We start from the raw sequence: 25520 nt of genomic DNA, 5'->3' as shown, positions 1-25520 counted from the left end.
GTTTGAAGGAATAGTGGTTCCAACAATGTTGTATGGTTGCGAGGCATGGGTTATGGATAGAGTTGTGCACAAGACGGTGGATGTGCTCGAAATGAGATGTTTGAGGACAATATGTGGTGTGAGGTGGTTTGATCGAGTAAGTAATAATAGGGTAAGAGAGATGTGTGGTAATGAAAAGAGTGTGGTTGAGAGAGCAGAAGAGGGTGCTTTGAAATGGTTTGGTCACATGGAGAGAATGAGTAAGGAAAGACTGACCAAGAGGACATATGTGTCAGAGGTGGAGGGAATGAGGAGAAGTGGGAGACCAAATTGGAGGTGGAGAGATGGAGTGAAAAAGATTTTGAGTGATCGGGGCCTGAACATGCAGGAGGGTGAAAGGCGTGCAAGGAATAGAGTGAAATGGAACGATGTGGTATACCGGGGTCGACGTGCTGTCAATGGATTGAACCAGGGCATGTGAAGCGTCTTGGGTAAACCATGGAAAGTTCTGTGGGGCCTAGATGTGGAAAGGGAGCTGTGGTTTCGGTGCATTATTACATGACAGCTAGAGACTAAGTGTGAACGAATGTGGCCTTTGTTGTCTTTTCCTATAGCTACCTCACACACGTGAAGGGGGAGGGGGTTGTTATTCCATGTGTGGCGAGGTGGCGATGGGAAAGAATAAGGGCAGATACTATGAACTATGTACATGTGTATATATGTATATGTCTGTGTGTGTATATATATGTATACACGCAAATATATATACCTATACATCTCAATGTACACATATATATACACACACAGACACATACATATATACCCATGCACACAATTCACACTGTCTGCCTTTATTCATTTCCCATCGCCACCTCGCCACACATGGAATACCATCCCCCTCCCCCTCATGTGTGCGAGGTAGCGCTAGGAAAAGACAACAAAGGCCACATTCGTTCACACTCAGTCTCTAGCTGTCATGCAATAATGCCCGAAACCACAGCTCCCTTTCCACATCCAGGCCCCACACAACTTTCCATGGCTTACCCCAGAGGCTTCACATGCCCTGATTCAATCCGCTGACAGCACGTCAACCCCGGTATACCACATTAATCCAATTCACTCTATTCCTTGCCTGCCTTTCACCCTCCTGCATGTTCAGGCCCTGATCACTCAAAATCTTTTTCACTCCATCTTTCCACCTCCAATTTGGTCTCCCACTTCTCCTCGTTCCCTCCACCTCCGACACATATCCTCTTGGTCCATCTTTCCTCACTCATTCTTTCCATGTGCCCAAACCATTTCAAAACACTCTCTTCTGCTCTCTCAACCACGCTCTTTTTATTTCCACACATCTCTCTTACCCTTACATTACTTACTCGATCAAACCACGTCACACCACACATTGTCCTCAAACATCTCATTTCCAGCACATCCACCCTCCTGCGCACAACTCTATCCATAGCCCACGCCTCGCAACCATACAACATTGTTGGAACCACTATTCCTTCAAACATACCCATTTTTGCTTTCCAAGATAATGTTCTCGACTTCCACACATTCTTCAAGGCTCCCAGGATTTTCGCCCCTCCCCCACCCTATGATTCACTTCCGCTTCCATGGATCCATCCGCTGCCAGATCCACTCCCAGATATCTAAAACACTTTACTTCCTTCAGTTTTTCTCCATTCAAACTTACCTCCCAATTGACTTGACCCTCAACCCTACTGTACCTAATAACCTTGCTCTTATTCACATTTACTCTTAACTTTCTTCTTTCACACACTTTATCAAACTCAGTCACCAGCTTCTGCAGTTTCTCACATGAATCAGCCACCAGCGCTGTATCATCAGCGAACAACAACTGACTCACTTCCCAAGCTCTCTCATCCACAACAGACTTCATACTTGCCCCTCTTTCCAGAACTCTTGCATTTACCTCCCTAACAACCCCATCCATAAACAAATTAAACAACCATGGAGACATCACACACCCCTGCTGCAAACCTACATTCACTGAGAACCAATCACTTTCCTCTCTTCCTACACGTACACATGCCTTACATCCTCGATAAAAACTTTTCACTTCTTCTAACAACTTGCCTCCCACACCATATATTCTTAATACCTTCCACAGAGCATCTCTATCAACTCTATCATATGCCTTCTCCAGATCCATAAATGCTACATACAAATCCATTTGCTTTTCTAAGTATTTCTCACATACATTCTTCAAAGCAAACACCTGATCCACACATCCTCTACCACTTCTGAAACCACACTGCTCTTCACCAATCTGATGCTCTGTACATGCCTTCACCCTCTCAATCAATACCCTCCCATATAATTTACCAGGAATACTCAACAAACTTATACCTCTGTAATTTGAGCACTCACTCTTATCCCCTTTGCCTTTGTACAATGGCACTATGCACGCATTCCGCCAATCCTCAGGCACCTCACCATGAGTCATACATACATTAAATAACCTTACCAACCAGTCAACAATACAGTCAACCCCTTTTTAATAGATTCCACTGCAATACCATCCAAACCTGCTGCCTTGCCGGCTTTCATCTTCCGCAAAGCTTTTACTACCTCTTCTCTGTTTACCAAATCATTTTCCCTAACCCTCTCACTTTGCACACCACCTCGACCAAAACACCCTATATCTGCCACTCTATCATTCAACAAACCTTCAAAATACTCACTCCATCTCCTTCTCACATCACCACTACTTGTTATCACCTCCCCATTAGTGCCCTTCACTGAAGTTCCCATATGCTCCCTTGTCTTACACACTTTATTTACCTCCTTCCAGAACATCTTTTTATTCTCCCTAAAATTAAATGATACTCTCTCACCCCAACTCTCATTTGCCCTCTTTTTCACCTCTTGCACCTTTCTCTTAACCTCCTGTCTCTTTCTTTTACACATCTCCCACTCAATTGCATTTTTTCCCTGCAAAAATCGTCCAAATGCCTCTCTCTTCTCTTTCACTAATAATCTTACTTCTTCATCCCACCACTCACTACCCTTTCTAATCAACCCACCTCCCACGCTTCTCATGCCACAAGCATCTTTTGCGCAATCCATCACTGATTCCCTAAATACATCCCATTCCTCCCCCACTCCCCTTACTTCCATTGTTCTCACCATTTTCCATTCTGTACTCAGCCTCTCCTGGTACTTCCTCACTCAAGTCTCCTTCCCAAGCTCACTTACTCTCACCACCCTCTTCACCCCAACATTCACTCTTCTGAAAACCCATACAAATCTTTACCTTAGCCTCCACAAGATAATGATCAGACATCCCTCCAGTTGCACCTCTCAGCACATTAACATCCAAAAGTCTCTCTCGCACGCCTGTCAATTAACACGTAATCCAATATCGCTCTCTGGCCATCTCTCCTACTTACATACGTATACTTATGTATATCTCGCTTTTTAAAATAATTATGATAATAATAATAATAACTAATAAAAATAATAGTAATAAAACTAAAAATGAAAACAAGGTTATTAGGTCTAGAAAGATAGGGGGCAAAGTTCGTTGCGGTGCAAGTGTGAATGGAGAAAAATTGTAGGTAGTGAAGTGGTTCAGATATCTAAACGTACACATGGCGGCAAGTGGAACCATGGAAGTGAGAGTGAGTCATAGGGTAGGTGGGGGGATAAAGGTTCTGAGAGCACTGAAGAGTGTGTGGAAAGAGAGGTTGTTACTTGGGAAAGCGAAAATGGATATGTCTGAAGGTATAGTAGTCCCAACAATGTTATATGGACGGAAGGCATGGGCTATAGATGATGTGTGTAGGAAGGTGGACGTGTTGGAAATGAGATGTTAGACACAATATGTGTTGTGAGGTGGTTTCATCGTATAAATAATAAAAGGGTAAGAGAGAGATGTGGTGATAAAAGAGTGTGGGTGAGAGAGCTGAAGAGACTGTACTGAAATGGTGTGGACATATAAAGTGAATGAGTGAAGAGTGGTTGACAGAGAGAATATGTTTCAGAAGTGGAGAAAACAAGAGGGATACCAAAATGATGATGAGAGGATGGAATGAAAAATATCTGGAGTGATCAGGGCCTGAACATGCAGGAGGGTGAAAGGTGTGCATGGGATAGAAAGAATAGGAATGATGTGGTTTACAAGTGTTGACATGCTGTCAATGAACTGAACCGGGGCATGATAAGCAGCAGGGGGAAACCATGGAAAGGTCTGGGGAGCCTGGTTATGGATAAGGAGCTGTAGTTCTAGTGCATTACACACGACTGCTTGAGACTGTATGTGAGTGAATGCAGCATTTCTTCATCAGTTTATGGCATTACTTCACTAACTCAGTAATCAAGTATGAAAAAAAATGTATGCATATATGTATGTTAATATACATATACAGAAGACAAAAATAGGTAGCTAGCACATACTGGTGTCATAAATCAGTACAAAAGTACATACTACTACTATATCAGTATTTAATGGAAACTTTCTATAAAGCTGAGAATCACATTAGCTATTCAAGAAAATATATTACATGATGGATATTTAAATTACTTTAAAAGATTCTATAATGCTACAGAGAGACAGAGGACTGAATCACATCTAAATTTAGCATTTGAGAAGCTACCAGCCTGCTCAACTCTAACGTTAATCAGATTCCCCCAGTGTTCAATCCCTGGCCGCAAGTCTCCCTCTAAAGCTTCAGGAATACTAAATGAAAATAATTCTACAACAGACCCATCAATGGAACAGTTGGCACTAAACTTGAAAACCTTAAGGGGCATGCCAGAGAGGCTGTTACCACCAGATTCACCTTCCCACCAATAAATATGGGGGTAACCAAGCATACAGCCAAAGACCGTGCTCAGGTTGAGATCATCTGGCAACTTTACCTGTATCGCTTTGATCATTCCTGAACTGCAAGATGTACCTGGGACATTACTAGGAGGAGATCCATCAATGCAATTCTGGGGGTGAGAACCAGAGGAGCCTGCTGATGAATCTCCAACACTATCATCTGTGGCAGCACCCAACTGGGAAATGATGGAGTTTAGGTGTGTTCGGAATTCCTGGTGGTGCTCACTACTAGCAAGTTTGGGTGTAGCACCACTTATGTCAACCAACCATGTAGGGGAACCACCTGTGATGCCAGCAAGTGTGCGGATCATGGCAGCAACATTAACAATAAAGACATCAAGGTCTAATTCCACCAAAACAAGTTTGGATATCAGGAGACTCTTTGACTGAGCTTGGTTCAGAAGGGTAAGCAAAGCTGATGTATCTGCAGTACATACATCCCATAAAAGAGATGGCTTTACCCCCTGGTCTACAGCTACCAACAAAGGAGCAACCTCATCACAAAAGTGCACCCCACGTCCACCTAAACACTCTCTAAATAATATACGCCATGTCTCCAAAGCCATGATGCCTTTTGTCACCTTATGTAATAAAATACACTTATCACTCGGAAAATTCTAATAGAGTTAGGTCACTCTAGATAGTCTTCATATTATACAATGATGTTTTTCCATCAAAACACTTGTCAAATCAGCAGCTTCAACACCACATGAAGCACTGGTTAACTCCAAAAAATTTCCTTTAACTAAAACAAAATTCTGTAGCCTCCATCAATGATAGTTTCAAAATATAATACTTCTTAGCTACCACTTAAACTTCACACAAATAATACTTCAAAATGTTTATGCTAATATCTTGCTTGTAATTTGGTGGCGTAAATGTTTTTCCGTACAAATTTAGTACTAAATCATTTTTCTTATCCATACGTCATATGGAATACTTCATTAAGAATTATAATGCAACAGGATTGACTTCTGTATATCACTTCTTAAACTACCTGTACAGGGTCTTAGCTAGTAGATGGTGCAAATCTGGGGACTCTGGGTAGTGGGTGAGAGCCACCTCATATATAGTCATGGCCTCTTGGAAGCCATTGTCCTCCTCAACCTTTGCTATCCAGGCTTCTGTAATAAGAAAACAAATATGAATAATTATAAAAATCCATTGCAAATATTGGTATTGCTATCATTTTACAGTGCTAAGTGAGTGATAGGTGGATATGTATGACTTTAATGATGGAGTCGAGGCATGTGCAAGGAAAAAAAGGGAACTAAGTACTTGTTATAAGGTTAAAGGTGGGATCAGGATGTGGTGCATCATTATGTTAATTCAGTGATTCATTAACAACGTGGAAAAACTGGCTCCAGTTTTAATATACTCAATCAGGATGTGGTGCATCATTACGTTAATTCAGTGATTCATTAACAATGTGGATAAACTGGCTCCAGTTTTAATATACTCAAAGTTGAATCGAACATTAACTGAAGATAATATTGTCTAAGAATAACAGTCTTAAGGAGAATAAGACATTTAAACAAATCACATCTACTGTTTTAAAAACTGAATTCAGACAAGAGTTAGACAATGATGAAGGTCTGAAAGCTTTTGTAAGAATATCTTTACCAAAGAATAGCTTCATTCTAACAATATCTCTTATGAAGCACATCTTCTACTGATCTGATTTTGTAAAAAGTGTAAAGTGCTTGAACCCAATGGTTATTTACCACTTTTTTGCATGAAAAAGATATCTGAATAATCAAAATTATTTACTCAGAATCATACATTTTTGTTTCCTGAAAAAGGTATGTAAATACTTTAAAATATTTGTACAGAATTATGCATTTTGGCTTCCTTTGAAAAATTCATTAATCTATTTACATTAACATCACTTTAAAATTTCTCCATAATTTGTTGTAATACAAATCATATTTGACCCTGGATGTTAATGAACTTTGACTGCTCAAGGTTAGATCACAGGCGAAGTACCGTTTTAGCTAGGCTGTCCCGCTGGGAGTACAATCTCATCAAAGAACTTCTCACTCCAAAGCAGCTTACATTTCCCTGCAACCAGAAGTAGCTTAATATCGGGATGCAGGAGCCTTTGGAAAGTCCTGGGTAATACCAAAACTCTCATAGAATATGATCCATGGGTAATTGAGAATAAATAAATAATTAAATATCTGACTCTGAGACTCATATCTTTGGCATTGAGACTCATATCTTTGGCATCCCATCAGCTGTCTATCTGTATCTCTGATGCTCCTTCCCTCTAGCAACTCTTATCAAAGGGCAGCCTTAGCAAAACAGTCTCCACTTATCGCAGTCCTTACATGCCTCCCTTGCATACACCATTCCAGGTGTTCTTCCACCACTTCTCTCCACTCTTCCACTCTATTTACCCATATCACAAGTGATCTTCCTGTCACACCAACCCTTTTAATTGTACTAACATACACTCTCCTTCTAAGCCACCCATCTTGCATTCTTTCTACAGGCCAAAACCTCTTCAAAGTATTACATTCTACCTACTACACAATTCAATCCCTTTGCATTCCTTGCCATATCTCATTTCTCACACATCTCCTCATTTCTTTCTTTCTTCCATCTAGTCATACCACATGCTCCTATCAAACAGCCTATTTCCACAGCCTGGATTCTTGACCTCGGTGACTTTTTCCATCCATGTTTCAGCTGCATAGCTCAAGGTCAGAAGGACTATGCTGTCCCTTAAACCTTTCTTCATTTCAATACTTATACCTTTACCTTCATTATTCTAAAAAGGGATTCAAGGCTCTTCTACCCTGTACTGCTTTCTCCCTTATCTCTCCTTCCATGTCATCAAACTTACCCAAGATAGCTCCTAAATACTTAAATTCTCTCACCTCTTCTAGCATTTCACCCCATATCTATAATATAGTTTGGTACACTTTCTTCTTTCACTCTATAAGATTTTGCAAAATCTATATTTTCACTCAATTTTTTCCAACACAATCACCTTACTTTTCCTTGAAATTACCTTTAGTCACCTATGCTTACACACATCATACAACACACTTACAACCTTCTGCAACTCCTCTTCACTTTCAGCAAACAATACCATATCATCTCCACACAATTTTGTTACTAGCCACCATACCTCACCAACACATTCCACCTCTCCAACCCTTTTCCTTGGTCTTGCTTTCACTTCTCTTATCACTCCATCCATAAATATGTGAAAGAGCCATAGTGACTTCACACCCACATGTATACCAAAACTTTCTCTAAACTCTATATCTACTCTTACACATGCATTTGGTAATCTACAGAAGGCTTTCACACCATCCACCAGTTGTGTCCCTACCCCATGTATCATCAACACATCTCGTAAAGCATTCAACATGACTCTGTCACACACTCTCTCCACTTCTATAAAAGGTGCATAAAGCTCCTTACTTTTGCTAGATACTTTTCAATGGTAATTTTCACCACACATCCCCTACACTTTTCCTGTTATACTTAAAAGACTTATTACCTTATAATTGCTATATGCATCCTAAGCACCTATCCCTTTAAATAAAGGAACCATAATAGCTTTCACCAAATACTCAGACACATGCTAAATTACATACCAAACACATCCTTTCTATCACACTTTTTCCTCCATAATTCAGCATTTCATCTGTAAACCCACCCATCCAGGTGCCTTCCCTACCTTCAACCTCATTATCATCCTTTTTACCTCCCTTCTTGCTATATCCATTTATGTAAAATCTGCTGCCACAGCAGTTCTTCAAATTATTCTCTCCATCTTCCTCATTTTGATTCAACAACTCCCCTTCCTTACCTTTAACATTAACATTTCCACTATTACATCCATCTCTCTCATTTTTCACCTCCTTCCAGTACAATTTCTTATTTTCCCTAAACTTTTCTTTCAATTTTCTACCAAAATCTTCATCTACTCTATCTTTGCTTTACCCCTTCAGCTTCTTAACATTCCACTTACACGTCTTATATTCTTCCCTCCTCCTTTGCTGCACTTCCACTGGTGCATTTCTCTTGAACAATCTACTGCACATCCTTTTCTTCTCATCTACAGCATTTCTAATCTCATCCATCCACCATGCATTCCCTCTTTATCTTTATATCTCACAATCTTGTAACCAACATCTAATTCTACAGCCTTTAGCCTTAACAGTCTTTCTCTAAAAATTTTAAACACCCAACTCACACATGACTGCATCCCTGGATTTATAGCACTCCCATCCAAACTTTCAATTACCCTCAATTCATTCTTTTTGGTTCATCTCACCTGCCAAAACTTTTACTTCATTCTTCCTTACACCATACCTTCACTTCTTCCTGACCCTAACCCCCAGGAGGACAAGGAAATGTTGTCTCCATGGAATCCTCTTACAACTTTCAACTTTCATCTAGCACAGCCTTTCTCAACCTTTCATCCACTGGCAAATAGTCAAACACTTTTGTTCTTCTCTTCCATTTCTCATCCATGAATCCCATATGGATCATATACAAGAAATAATCCCCTCTTAGCACAGACATACAAAAGATAACTTCCAATCTCACCTACTCCAGGCACTTCGCCATTTGCCGTTATCTTGCCAGTTTCACCACATCCCACCTTTGCAGTATTTCATCCATTACATCAACGTTTCTCTCCTTGAGAAAACCAATCATACAGTTATTCAAATTTCTCCACAAATGGTTGGGTTTGCACATATATACAAACCCAAGCATACTTCAAGGTTCAAATCTTTCCTTTCACCCACACTATTCTTAATCCATTCCGTCCATGCTCTATAACACCCTCCCATACTCTAGGTAACAACAAAAGTGCCCATCCTTCTTTCCCTCTTGCCTGATAATTTTCTTTCATTCCCATCCATACCATTCCTCCTTCATCACCCTCCCATAACTTGCATTCATCATTTCCATTTTCACTCTAAACACCATGCCCAAGGATATGGATAACCACAATTCCCAGCACATCCAAACTATAACTTTTAAATTTCCCAAAAAGCTCCCTCCCTTACTCTCACCAGTCATCCCCTTTAAATTCAGAGCCATCATTATCAATCGCCTATCTCTTTTACTTCCCAACATACCTGGTTACACTCCAGGGACACCTGGCAAGGGTGAGGCACAAATTGCTAAGGAAGCAACGATGGAATGACCATAGGTTGACACATTATCACCAAACCTCAGCCAACAAAGATTTGTCACAAAATGCCAATCCCTGTTGAGAGAATATGGCCACACATAACCACCTTTCTTTAACCTATAAAGGTCGATTATCTTTTGGGCTTCCAATTCCTAATCAGTTTGCCCTTTCTGTTTTACTCCAGTAATGGACAAAAGTCCACATCAAGGTTGGGCTTAATTGAAATATAGAAAGGATTATGAAAGAGAAAAAGAAGAGAGAAGGAAAAGTATTTATGACTTTTGGAGGAAGTGAAAAACCTGTCTTTTAAAATATGCCAGGTCATAATTATTGGGAAAGACATGAGTAGGTAGAGTTTCAAAGCTTCAATGTGCAGGGAAAGAAACAGCTATCAAAACTTGAGCTGCCAATGGCCATACAGTAATCATGTGACAGCAGCTTACCCAGTATTGCATGGTCTAGCTAGTGGTGGGGGCATACAAGCAGCCTTCTCTTGCAAGCAAAAACCAAAGTAATACCTACAGAAGAGGGAAAGTGAACAAACACTGTGGCACAGGGAAAGAGGGTTAAGTTTTGATATTAGCCTGGGAGAGTTTATAAGTCGGACTGCTTTTGACTTAACTGTCAAGATACACAGCTAGAACTACAGCAGATATGTGAGCAGTACTCCATAAAAAGGAAGAATCAATCCATTGCATAAACAAAGCAACTGTTCTGAAGAAAAGATATTTTGACATCTAAACAGGATTCTGTTTCTTAGTGGCAGACCAGGCTATTTCTGTAATGTGGGGTTTCCAAGAGAGAGTGGATGCTACAGTAATACCATGTATCTTCATTGAGTCAAGAGGTGGAATTACAAAATCGTCAAAGGAGAAACAAGAGTTGTGAGAAGTATATATTATATGGATGGGTAGAAACTCGGTCTTGATGGAATCAAACTAAATTTTGTCCACCCCTGTTGACATATCTTGTTCAAGTCTGAGTTTAATAAGGAATTTGTGTCAAGAAGAGATACAGATCAAGAGGGAGAAGAAAAAGCAGAAATGAAGTGTGTGGATGAATGCAGTGTTGAGTCATAGGCATAGGAGTACACTTGGATACTTATGGAAGAGAAAAAATTATTAACAAAAAGAAGAAAAAGTGTAGGGGACAGGAGAGAACCTTGAGGGACATTATTGTTGATGGAGAAAGGGGGGAGGGAAGCTCATCCATCAACAACCACAGATATTGATCAGCTGGAGAGGAAGCTAGATGTGAAGGAGCAAAGCGAAGGAGGGAAGCCAAAAGAGGGAAGCTTAGAGGAAAGGCCCCAGTGCCACACTCTGTTAAAAGCTCTGGATATGTCAAGGGTAACTAAATAAGACTCCCCAAAGACTTTCAGGGATGATGACCAGACATTAGTAAGACAGGAAAGAATATCACCAGTGGATCTTGCCTTCTGGAAGTCATACTGGTGATTAGAGAGAAGACTGTGAGATATAAGGTATCTAAGGATATGGGAGTTGAGGAGGGATTCAAAGACTTTGGAAATGGTAGATGTCAAAGCAATAAGGCAATAGTTAAAGGAGTCAAAACAGTCATTCTTCCTAGAGATGGGATTCATCAGCGCATGCTTCCAAAAAGGAGGAAAAGTTTTGGTTTTTAAACAGAAACGGAAGACAAGCAAACATAGGGGCAAGTTCAGAGGGACACTCTTTCTGTACACATATGGATGCCATCAGGACCACAGGCCTTGCTTGTGTTAAAAAAGAGAAGCACTTTTTGGATAGTCCGAAAAAGAGATTACAGGGAGAGGCAGAGGATTATTAAGAGGAGAATCAGGGGGTGAAAGAACATTATTGTCATCCATGGTGGACTTAGAAGAAAATAGGAACTAAAGAGAGTTGCTTTCTCTATGGGAAAGACAGCTATAATACCATCAGAAAAGAAAAGTGAAGGGAAGGTAGAGTGACAGACATTGTTAGAGATACCCTTAAGTAAAGACCAAACAGATTTATCAGAGGCTGACAAAGAGAGGTTACTGCAATTCTTTTGAATAAAGTAATGCTTTGCCTCATAGATAACATACATCCAACGATTACAGGCTGTGATAAAAAATTAATGGGAACCTGAGGAAGGAGAGTTTTTCTATGCCTGATATGCTTGATCCCCTACCTGAATGGCCTCAAAACAGGAATGGTTAAACCAAGTCATGGAGGAAGAGGGGATAAATGCCTCCATTACCACATGAATATCCTCTGCTATGCACTTGATGGAGATAGAAACTTCACCACATAAGAGACAGTAATTTACCCAAGGAAAGTTACAAAAGAATGTACGTAAGTTTATCCTAGTCAGCTTTGTTGAGGTCCCAGTATTTACGCTAAGAAGGGGGAGGTGCTGTTAAAATAGATACATTTATGAGTGAGATCAGATGAACCAATTGGTGGCAATAATGTGCATGAACCAATTGGTGGCAATATTGTGCATGAACCAATTGGTGGTGATACTGTGCAGTTACAGCAGGATGGACTGGAGGTGAGAAACAGATCCAAAAAATTCGGAGAGTGGTCATAGCAGTCAGGAATATAATTTGATCTAAAACATTGAGAATCCCTTCACCATCCATATGGGAGGAATTCAACCATTCCTTATTGTGAACAATGAAATCCATGGAGTTGAGGATCCTGGCATGTGGGTGCGAGGATGCCAGAGTCTCATAGCAGGAGTCTAGATAGTCAAAGACATAAAATTTGTAGAATTAGAAGAGCAATGGGTGAAGCAGAGGAAAAGTGTGGTAGTTGGGAGACAGACCTTGAGCCACATAACATCAAAGTTTGGGGACCCAAGGTCCTTGAGGCATGTAACAAGTATGTTGATGTGGGAATAAGCACAAACACTACCTTTGAACCAGAATTGTGAGTGGACAATAAATGGGCTAGTAAGAGCATCATTAGACAACTATGTCTCAGAGAGAAGTAAGATATTAGGAGAGGTACGAGACAGATGGTGTTCAAGAAGAACAGAGGAGAGGTAATCAGAGTGACCAAGAATTTTGGTAGAGCGAATAGAAAAATAGAGGAAGGTCTAACAGAGAGGGAAAGGTCGTGGTAGGGGCCAGTTCTACTACTTTCTGAGCCCTCCCTCTCATTGGCAGTAGAGTCAGGCACAAATTCAGAGATTCTTAGCACCCTATGATACCAGGAACTAGGGGCCATAGCTTTGTTTGACTCCATGGTTATATTCAAAAATGTATGAGCAGACAGGAGTTAGCAAGAGTACTTATAAGAAGAAAATAAATGAGGTTTGCATAGGTGTATGGTGTTTGTACGAAGATGGCAGGATTGGCCTAGAAGTCCTGTTTTGATGAGACAAAAAGCAAGAACAGCAATCCTAACATGGAGAGTGTAAGGTGGCTCCAAGCATCACTATAAAGCTCCTCAGTTGCAATGGTAGTATCACCCTGGGTGGCTGCTGTCAATGGCCTGCTAACATAATTGTCTATTCCAGTGTTGTCCAATTTTTTTTGCCTATTGTACCTTTCTCTACCATTAAGTACTCCCATGACTGATCAAACTCAATATTTGGAAGGAAATGCAAATCATATTAAAAGTCCACATTATTTGGAAAAGGAAAAAGACTGATGAAAAAACATAAAAATGCTTGAAAATTACTTACAACTCAATGTGAAAAAAGGGGTTGATGTTCACTGATGATTTTTGCCATTCTGGTCAGTAGAGAGGCTTCTGCAATGATCAGGCTTTGTTCCAGGTTTATGTTCAGTTTGTTTCTCTGTCTTGACTTGATAAGGCTCATTGCAGAGAAAGATGCTTCACAAAGCTAGGCAGACCCAAAGGGCAAAAGATTTTCCAAAACCATCTTTCCTGGGTCAGGGTGCTCCTTCTTTACACAGCTCCAAAACTGCATAAGGGTTGAGCTTTCAAATATCAGTTTGAGGCCACAGTCTGAACAAACTTCTAACAGTGCTTCCTGAAGGCAAATAGGAAGCTTCTTCTTATCATTTTTAGACAGAAGAAATGGATTTCTAACCCAATCCAGCTGCACAGATCTCTCATATATGTCAGGAAAGTAAAATTTAAAGGCACAGATAAGGTTGGTCAAGTGAAGTGTTCCACAATAACAGGTTTCACAGTCTCTGTCATCATTGTTACTGGCTAAATAAGCATCTGACAGAGTAAAACATGTAAAATCTCCCCCTGAGCATATCTTCTTCCACAATTCTATTTTCTTTTGCAAACCGCTAACTTTACCATATGAGTTGAGAATGTTTGTGTCTTGCCCTGCAGAGACATATCTAACTCATTCAATTTGCAAAATGTGTTTGCAAGATATGCCAGTTGTGCAAGCCAAGTAGTGTTTTCAAAAAATGTGGCCAAAGGAGATCTATGATCTGATAAAAAAAAAAGAGCCTACCTCATCTCACAACTCGACCAACCTGGTGAGTACCCTCACTGTTGACAGCCAGTGCACCATGGTGTGCAGTAATAGCTCTGGGTGCTCAGACCCTATGCTTTTGCACAGTCTATGAAACAGGTGAGCATTAAGTAGCCTTGACTTTATAAAGGTGATTACCTTGATGCCATCATTCAATAGCCCATGCAACCTTGAACCCAATTTTTTTGGATGCTAATGATTCTTAGTGAATGATGCAATGAGTCCACTCCACATCGGGATTTTCCTTCTTAATCAATGCAACAAGTCCCCTCACTTTCCTGGTCATGGACCACACACTAACGCAAGATTTCCAACTAAGCCCCTGTTCAGAGAAGAACTGATTAATGACACTGAAAATGACTTCCCCAGTTGTGTGTTCTAATTTTTTGCAAAAAAGTACATGTTCATTTATATCATCTCCATCACTGTATCTCACAAATGAGACAAATTGAGCCTGTCCACTGATGTCAGTCGATTCATCAAGTTGAAGTGAAAAAGACTGATTTGTTTTCAGCTTATTCACAACTTGATCGATAATATCTGTACTCATTTCATTTGCCCTTCGAGAAAAAGTTTGGTGTGACAAAGGAACAGCCTTTAGTTAGTCAGTTGTCTTTTTATCTAGCATTTTATCAGCCATCACAAATGCAGCTGGCAATATCAGTTCTTTAGCTATATCAAATGGCTTTTTCACTGAAGCAACTGATAAAGACACAGCTAAAGATGCCTCCAGAGTTTTGCTAGATGTTGTGGAGGCTTTCTTAATTGTTGTCTATAAACACAAATTCATACAGTTTTTTTTTTTTAAATTCTGGCAGTTTGCCAACACAACAACGATGGTTTGTGTTAAGGTGACATTTGAGGTGAGCTGGTTTCATACTACTGCTGGCTAACCTCTCCCCACAAAAGAAGCACAAACCTCCAAAGGATCAGAATTTGTAGAAGTAAATCCAAAATGCATATAATCTTCCTTTCACTGCCAATATCTAGGTAGGTCTGTTTTCGTTTTCTTCACAGCTGCTTGATTTCCTTCACTTGTACTGCTACTGCAACATGTCTGTAAGCTTACAAATGAATTTGAAAAAGACATGTTCACACTTTCAATCCTAAGAAGAAACTAAGCAAGAGTGACTAAAGTGAGGAGTTCAACACTGTTCCCATTGAATCCTGTCCCACTTCCTCTCCCTCCCCCCTACTCCCATCTCCCCTCAATTTCTTTCTCCTTCATTTCAATTCCTACTCTGTTCTCTTGTCATTCGCTTAACTTGGAAACTAAGTGTTGTGGTTATTCAATTATTCTTTAGTCTTAAGTAATCACTCATGCACACATAAACATGCTCAGTAAAGTTACTGATCCAAGATGCCATATGACCTAAATGTGATACAGTTTAAACAAATATATTTTTTCTTTATCTCACATACCCCTTTGAACAATGCTGCATACCCTTAGGGACACACATAACCTAGTTTGGACAACAATGGTCTGTTCTGTCCATAAAATCCATGTGAGGTATAATTCTCATATACAAATCATTAACTGTAGCTGCTTCAGTCTTAGCCTCTGATTTTAAAAGTGATAACATGTTTAGAATACCAGCAGAATTCCACACTTATGATTTGAGTGGACTCTTACTATCTATACTTAAACTTTTTGAACTATGGCATACAGTGAAGCATAGTGTGATAAGAGCTTGGAGTGCACATTAGAAAAGGGACTAGACTGTACATGCAGCCTAAATATGAAATAGTTTTGTAGTAAATAGAAATTCTTTTGACATTTTGCTGTTTGAGATTTCTCTTCAGTAACTACCATCTTATTTATAGCATTAGTAAATATCTAGGCTTGCATGAATAGTATCATGTTGAAGAAATGAACTTCTTGTTACAAAAGCTAAGTTGCTTTTGCCTATTTTCACCCAATCCCATGAAGTTTGATCTCAGGAACCTTCTGGGGAGAGAATCAAACAAAACCTATTTACTGAAATAAGTTTATCTAAAAACCACTCTCAACAAGCATTTAGTATTCTTATCAAAAGGTTTAGAGAACATTGCATGTCGATTAGAATACCTCAGTCCTCTCTGCAGTAACAACATACATACTAATATGTACTGTAAGATGGTGTACATTTAATCATTGGAGTACATTTAAGTATCAAGTATCTCTGATCTCTACATCTCTCTCATGCCCTTCGGGAACTCCCTTAAATGGGTGACCATGGTAAAAGAGTCTCCATGACTAGTTAACTCTAGTGCCACTTCTTACCTCACCCTTGACAGTCCAACAGCAGAAAATACCTCTCACAGTGTTTCTTGAGGCTCCTACTTAATGTTCCTACTGACTACTCTAATGTTCCAACTTTCTACTACTTCCTAGTGCTCCCATCTAAATGTTCCTACCTACTACCTACTACTCCTGTCTAACGATCCTACCATTTTCCTAAAGGCGAGGCTCACACAGTGTTCACCATAGGAAAATCAAGTCATAAAGAATGAGTTGTGTGAGTTAAGTGTTTTTAAGTGATGTGTGACAAGGAAAGATTATACGTTTATGAACAGGATGCCAGCAGTCCACTTGTGGGTGAGGTGGAAAGAAAAGACAACTATCTAGGTCAGAGGAGTGCATCTTAAAAACCACCTGAAATGCTGGCTCATTACACAGCCATCACTAACCCTTCCAATACCCAAGGCAGGTATTACCAGTAACATACCTCCCTGGTCGGTGACTGTCTACTAACTACTACCCAAGTATAAAGAGAAACTTTAAAATGCATTCTTCACAAATTCAGAGGACGATCATCAGAATCTGCAAACTTCAGAGGATCATGAGCATTTTCTCACTCCAAGATTATAGAAAAAAATAAACTTTTCAGGATGTGGATGACAGATATATCTTTAGTTTTGATTTACAAGATGAATCATATAACCTTAGCATTATTTTCATATCACTTCCCCAGGAGTGGTACAACATCACCTTCAAAACATCTGGTAATGCTTTCCCATTACTTTTAAGGTTTTTGATATAAAAAAAATTCTGCCTCCTCTTCAAATGGAATAAATGCCCTTCAGTAATACAAATGGAACTGCTGACCTTGCAAATTAGCTACAGCTTTTTCTTTTGATATCAAAACACAGTTATCTGCCCAAATGAAATGCTAATCAACAGCAGCTTGCACACAAGTTAAGATTATAATGAAAATAGATCCAAATCAACAAAAATGAATAATTTAACATCCTGTGAAATAATGTCAATAACACAATTAATGGCAGCAAAGCAGCAGATAGCAATTAACAAACTGGACTGCCAGAAAGCATTGACACTACTGCATGAGAGGCTAAATCAGAAGCTGGACCATCAGGCAGAAATAAGAGGGAAACTCTTTCAATGGATGGTGAAAAGGAACAGAGGAGGCATGTTAAAGGAGCCTTCTCCACAGAGTTCTGTTCTGGGACCAATACTCTTCTTGTCTATGTAAATTACTTACCTGAAAGAATGAACTCCCATCTGAACCTGTTTGCATTGATGCAAAGGCCACACATGAAGTCAAAAGCATGGAGGATTGAACCAACTTACAAGGGAACCTATACTGCATAAGACTCTAAAGTTGGTCAGATACATGGTTAATGAAATTCAACCCAAGCGAATGCATAGTAATAAGGATGAGATGGAGTAAAAGAAGATATCAAAATGATCATCATCTAACAGTAAAAAAGCTTATGGATTCTGTTGAAAAGAAGGAATCAACAATTATCCTAACCTGCCATCAAAGTTCCTCATCTAAAGAATAGTTTAGTGGATAAATTATCTGCTGCCAAATGTTAAATTAGATATCATGTACATGGATAAGAAAATATTTAAAAATCTGTTCATGTTCTACATATGGCTAAAGCTAGAATGTGCTTCTCAAATCTGGACATGTGTGCAAGGTAGCGCTACGAAAAGACAACAAAGGCCACATTCGTTCACACTCATTCTATAGCTGTCATGTATAATGCACCAAAACCACAGCTCCCTTTCCACATCCAGGCCCCACAGAACTTTCCATGCCTTATCCCAGATGCTTCACATGCACTGATTCAATCCACTGACTGCACATCAACCCCGGTATACCACATCGTTCCAATTCATTCTATTCCTTGCACGCCTTTCACCCTCCTGCATGTTCAGGCCCCGATCACTTAAAATCTTTTTCACTCCATCTTTCCACCTCCAATTTGGTCTCCCACTTCTCCTCATTCCCTCCACCTCTGACACACATATCCTCTTGGTCAATCTTTCCTCACTCATTCTCTCCATGTGACCAAACCATTTCAAAACACCCTCTTCTGCTCTCTCAACCGCACTCTTTATATTACCATACATCTCTCTTACCTTATTATTACTTACTCGATCAAGCCACCTGACACCACATATTGTCCTCGAACATCTCATTTCCAGCACATCCACCCTCTAGCGCACAACTATCTATAGCCCACGCCTCGCAACCATATAACATTGTTGGAACGATTATTCCTTCAAACATACCCATTTTTGCTTTCCGAGATGACGTTCTCGACTTCCACACATTCTTCAACGATCCCAGAACTTTCGCAACATACCCCACCCTATGATTCACTTCCGCTTCGATTTTTCTATCCACTGACAAATCCACTCCCATATATCTAAAGCACTTCACTTCCTCCAGTTTTTCTCCATTCAAACTTACCTCCCAATTGAATTCTCCCTCGACCCTACTGTACCTAATATCTTCCTCTTATTCACATTTACTCTCAGCTTTCTTCTTTCACACACTTTACCAAACTCACTCACCAGCTTCTGCAGTTTCCGACACGAATCAGCCACCAGCGCTGTATCATCAGCGAACAACAACTGACTCACTTCCCAAGCTCTCTCATCCACAACAGACTGCATACATGCCCCTCTTTCCAAAACTTTTGCATTCACCTCCCTAATAACCCCATCCATACACAAATTAAACAACCATGGAGACATCACACACCCCTGCTGCAAACCTACATTCACTGAGAACCAATCACTTTAATCTTCCTACACGTACATATGCCTTACATCCTCAATAAAAACTTTTCACTGCTTCTAACAACATACCTCCCACAACATATATTCTTAATACCTTCCACAGAGCATCTCAATCAACTCTATCATATACCTTCTCCAGATCCATAAACGCTACATGCAAATCCATTTGCTTTTCTAAGTATTTCTCACATACATTCTTCAAAGCGAACACCTGATTCACAAATCCTCTACCACTTCTGAAACCATACAGCTCTTCCCCAATCTGATGCTCTGTACATGAATTCACCCTCTCAATCAATACCCTCCCATATAATTTACCAGGAATACTCAACAAACTTATACCTCTGTAATTTGAGCACTCACTTTTATCCCCTTTGACTTTGTACAATGGCACTTTGCATGCAAGCATTCTGCCAATCCTCAGGCACCTCACCATGAGTCATACATACATTAAATAACCTCACTAACCAGTCAACAACATATTAACCCCATTTTTTAATAAATTCCATTGCAATACCATCCAAACACACTGCCTTGAGGGCTTTCATCTTCCGCAAAGCTTTTACTACCTCTTCTCTGTTTACTAAATCATTTTCCCTAACCCTCTCGCTTTGCACACCACCTCGACCAAAACACCTTATATCTGCCACTCTATCATCAAACACATTAAACAAACCTTCAAAATACTCACTCCATCTCCTTCTCACATCACCACTACTTGTCATAACCTTCCCGTTAGCCCCCTTCACTGAAGTTCCCATTTGTTCCCTTGTCTTATGCACTTTAATTACCTCCTTCTAAAACATCTTTTTATTTTCCCTAAAATTTAATAATACTCTCTCACCCCAACTCTCATTTGCCCTCATTTTCATCTCTTGCACCTTTCTTTTGACCTCCTGCCTCCTTCTTTTATACAATTTCCAGTCATTTGCATTATCTCCCAGCTAAAATCGTCCAAATGCCTCTCTCTTCTCTTTCACTAACAATCTTACTTCTTCATCCCACCACTCACTACACTTTCTAATCTGCCCACCTCCCATGCTTCTCATGCCACAAGCATCCCTTGTGCAAGCCATCACTGCTTCCCTCAGTACATCTGATTCCTCCCCCACTCCCCTTACCTCCTTTGTTCTCACCTTTTTCCATCCTGTACTCAGTCTCTCCTGGTACTTCCTCACACAAGTCTCCTTCCCAAGCTCACTTACTCTCACCACTCTCTTCACCCCAACATTCTCTCTTCTTTTCTGAAAACCTCTACAAATCTTCACCTTCGCCTCCAAAAGATAATGATCAGACACCCCTCCAGTTGCACCTCTCAGCATATTAACATCCAAAAGTCTCCCTTTCACGCACCTATCAATCAACATGTAATCCAATAAAGCTCTCTGGCCAGCTCTCCTACTTACATGTGTATACTTAGGTATATCTCTCTTTTTAAACCAGGTATTCCCAATCACCAGTCCTTTTTCAGCACATAAATCTACAAGCTCTTCACCATTTCCATTTACAACTGAACAACCCATGTATACCAACTATTCCCTCAGCTGCCACATTACTCACCTTTGCATTCAAATCACCCATCACTATAACCTAGTCTCGTGCATCAAAACCACTAACACACTCATTTAGCTGCTCCCAAAACACTTGCCTCTCATGATCTTTCTTCTCATGTCCAGGTGCATATGCACCAATAATCACACATCTCTCTTCATCAACTTTCAGTTTTTTTTTTTTTTTTTTTTTTTTTTATACTTTGTCGCTGTCTCCCGCGTTTGCGAGGTAGCGCAAGGAAACAGACGAAAGAAATGGCCCAACCCCCCCCCCATACACATGTATATACATACGTCCACACACGCAAATATACATACCTACACAGCCTTCCATGGTTTTCCCCAGACGCTTCACATGCCCTGATTCAATCCACTGCCAGCACGTTAACCCCGGTATACCACATCGCTCCAATTCACTCTATTCCTTGCCCTCCTTTCACCCTCCTGCATGTTCAGGCCCCGATCACACAAAATCTTTTTCACTCCATCTTTCCACCTCCAATTTGGTCTCCCTCTTCTCCTCGTTCCCTCCACCTCCGACACATATATCCTCTTGGTCAATCTTTCCTCACTCATTCTCTCCATGTGCCCAAACCACTTCAAAACACCCTCCTCTGCTCTCTCAACCACGCTCTTTTTATTTCCACACATTTCTCTTACCCTTACGTTACTCACTCAATCAAACCACCTCACACCACACATTGTCCTCAAACATCTCATTTCCAGCACATCCATCCTCCTGCGCACAACTCTATCCATAGCCCACGCCTCGCAACCATACAACATTGTTGGAACCACTATTCCTTCAAACATAGCCATTTTTGCTTTCCGAGATAATGTTCTCGACTTCCACACATTCAGTTTTACCTATACCAAATCTAGAGTTTACTTTTTTACACTATATCACATACTCCCACCACTCCTGTTTCAGTAGTGCTACTCCTTCCCTTGCTCTTGTCCTCTCACAAACCCCTAACTTTACTCCCAAGACATTCCCAAACCACTCTTCCCCTTTACCCTTGAGCTTCGTTTCACTCAAAGCAAAAACATCAAGGATCCTTTCCTCAAACATACTACCTATCTCTCCTTTCTTCTCATCTTGGTTACATCCACACACATTTAGACAACCCAATCTGAGCGTTTTAGGAAGATGAGCACTCCCCACATGACTGCTTCTTCTGTTTCCCCTTCTAGAAAGCTAAAAATACAAGGAGGGAAGGGTTTCTAGCCCCCCGCTCCCATCCCCTTTAGTGGCCTTCTACAACACGTGAGGAATGCGTACAAAGTATTCTTTCTCCACTATCCCCAGGGATAAAAATATATATATATATATATATATATATATATATATATATATATATATATATATATATATATATATATATATATATATATATATATATATATATATATATATATATATATATATATATACATATATATATAAATATATATATATATATATATATATATATATATATATATATATATATATATATATATATATATAGGGATAGGGGATCGGGGAGAAAGAATACTTCCCACGTATTCCCTGCGTGTCGTAGAAGGCGACTAAAATGGGAGGGAGCGGGTGGCTTGAAATCCTCCCCTCTCGTTTTTTTTTTTTTTTTTTTTTTTTTTTTCCCAAAAGAAGGAACAGAGAAGGGGGCCAGGTGAGGATATTCCCTCTAAGGCCCAGTCCTCTGTTCTTAACGCTACCTCGCTAATGCGGGAAATGGCGAATAGTATGAAAAAAAAAAAAAAGAAAAAAAAAAAAAATATATATATATATATATATATATATATATATATATATATATATATATATATATATATATAATTTGCTTTGTCGCTGTCACCCGCGTTTGCGAGGTAGCGCAAGCAAACAGACGAAAAAAATGGCCCAACACACCTCCGTACACATGTATATACACACACGTCCACACACGCAAGTATACATACCTATAAATCTCAATGTACACATATATATACACACACAGACACATACATATATACCCATGCACACAATTCACACTGTATGCCTTTATTCATTTCCCATCGCCACCTCGGCACACATGGAATACCATCCCCCTCCCCCCTCATGTGTGCTGGGCAGCGCTACGAAAAGACAACAAAGGCCTCATTCGTTCACACTCAGTCTCTAGCTGTCATGCAATAATGCCCGAAACCACAGCTCCCTTTCCACATCCAGGCTCCACACAGCTTTCCATGGTTTAAACAAGACGCTTCACATACCCTGATTAAATACACTGACAGCACGTCAACCCCAGTATACCACATCAATCCAATTCACTCTATACCTTGCCCTCCTTTCACCCTCCTGCATGTTCAGGCCCCGATCACACAAAATCTTTTTCACTCCATCTTTCCACCTCCAATTTGGTCTCCAACTTCTCCTCTTTCCCACCACCTCCGACACATATATCCTCTTGGTCAATCTTTCCTCACTCATTATCTCCATGTGCCCAAACCAATTCAAAACACCCTCTTCTGCTCTCTCAACCACGCTCTTTTTATTTCCACACATCTCTCTTACCCTATTATTTCTTACTCGATCTAACCACAGCACATCACACACTGTCCTCAAACATCTCATTTCCAGCACATCCACCCTCCTGCACACAACTCTATCCATAGCCCACGCCTCGCAACCATACAACATTGTTGGAACCACTATTCCTTCAAACATACCCATTTTTACTTTCCGAGATAATATAAGGCATGTGTACGTGTAGGAAGAGAGGAAAGTGATTGGTTCTCAGTGAATGTAGGTTTGCAGCAGGGGTGTGTGATGTCTCCATGGTTCTTTAATTTGTTTATGGATGGGGTTGTTAGGGAGGTGAATGCAAGAGTTTTGGAAAGAGGGGCAAGTATGAAGTCTGTTGGGGATGAGAGAGCTTGGGAAGTGAGTCAGTTGTTGTTCGCTGATGATACAGCGCTGGTGGCTGATTCATGTGAGAAACTGCAGAAGCTGGTGACTGAGTTTGGTAAAGTGTGTGAAAGAAGAAAGTTAAGAGTAAATGTGAATAAGAGCAAGGTTATTAGGTACAGTAGGGTTGAGGGTCAAGTCAATTGGGAGGTGAGTTTGAATGGAGAAAAATTGGAGGAAGTGAAGTATTTTAGATATCTGGGAGTGGATCATGCAGCGGATGGAACCATACATGCAGAAGTGGATCATAGGGTGGGGGAGGGGGCGAAAATTCTGGGAGCCTTGAAGAATGTGTGGAAGTCGAGAACATTATCTCGGAAAGCAAAAATGGCTATGTTTGAAGGAATAGTAGTTCCAACAATGTTGTATGGTTGCGAGGCGTGGGCTATGGATAGAGTTGTGCGCAGGAGGATGGATGTGCTGGAAATGAGATGTTTGAGGACAATGTGTGGTGTGAGGTGGTTTGATCGAGTAAGTAACGTAAGGGTAAGAGAGATGTGTGGAAATAAAAAGAGCATGGTTGAGAGAGCAGAAGAGGGTGTTTTGAAATGGTTTGGGCACATGGAGAGAATGAGTGAGGAAAGATTGACCAAGAGGATATATGTGTTGGAGGTGGAGGGAACGAGGAGAAGAGGGAGACCAAATTGGAGGTGGAAAGATGCAGTGAAAAAGATTTTGTGTGATCGGGGCCTGAACATGCAGGAGGGTGAAAGGAGGGCAAGGAATAGAGTGAATTGGAGCGATGTGGTATACCGGGGTTGACGTGCTGTCAGTGGATTGAATCAAGGCATGTGAAGCGTCGGGTAAATCATGGAAAGCTCTGTAGGTATGTATATTTGCATATGTGGACGTATGTATATACATGTGTATGTGGGTGCGTTGGGCCATTTCTTTCGTCTGTTTCCTTGCGCTACCTCGCAAACGCGGGAGACAGAAAAAAAAAAAAAAAATACATATATATAAAAAAAAAAATATATATATATATATATATATATATATATATATATATATTATTTTTTTTTTTTTCCTTTATCGCTGTCTCCCGCGTTTGCGAGGTAGCCAAAGGGAAAAAGATGGAAAAAAAATTTCCCAACCCCCCCCCCATACACTTAAAAAACATAAAGTCCACACCCGCAAAAAAATACATACCTACACCCGCTTTCCATGGTTTTTCCCCCCCCGACCTTTCCCCCATGCCCTGATTCAATCCACTGACAGCACGTCAACCCCGGGATACCACATCATCCAATTCACTCTATTCCTTGCCCTCCTTTTTACCCTGCCTTTCATTTCAGGACCCCAAATTTACACCAAAAAATTTTTTCACCCCATCTTTTCCACCTCCAATTTTTGGGCCCCAACCCTTTCCCCTTCCATGGTTTTTCCTTTTCCCCTGCCAAGGGTCCACTCCCCGATATCTAAAACACTTTACTTCCTCCGTTTTTTCTCCCTTCAAAATTCCTTTCCCCAAATTTACTTGACCCCAACCCACCGTAACTAATAACCTTGCTCTTTTTCCCCATTTACTTTAACTTTTTTCTTTCCCCAAAACTTTA

General features: G+C 40.3%; 1 protein-coding gene across 1 annotated transcript in view; it reads right to left on the bottom strand.

The window, feature by feature from the left end:
• The window catches only part of LOC139764778 (protein arginine N-methyltransferase 9-like), a 354991-nt gene that overhangs the window by 233703 nt on the left and 95768 nt on the right, over positions 1-25520 (bottom strand). Inside the window, exon 4 of the mRNA XM_071691660.1 lies at positions 5829-5955. Coding sequence (XP_071547761.1) covers positions 5829-5955 — 127 coding nt within the window. The remainder of the gene's footprint in view (positions 1-5828; positions 5956-25520) is intronic.

This window comes from Panulirus ornatus, chromosome 4 (genome assembly GCF_036320965.1).
Source record: "Panulirus ornatus isolate Po-2019 chromosome 4, ASM3632096v1, whole genome shotgun sequence".
Taxonomy (NCBI): domain Eukaryota; kingdom Metazoa; phylum Arthropoda; class Malacostraca; order Decapoda; family Palinuridae; genus Panulirus; species Panulirus ornatus.
This window is presented reverse-complemented; position numbering and strand designations above follow the sequence as displayed.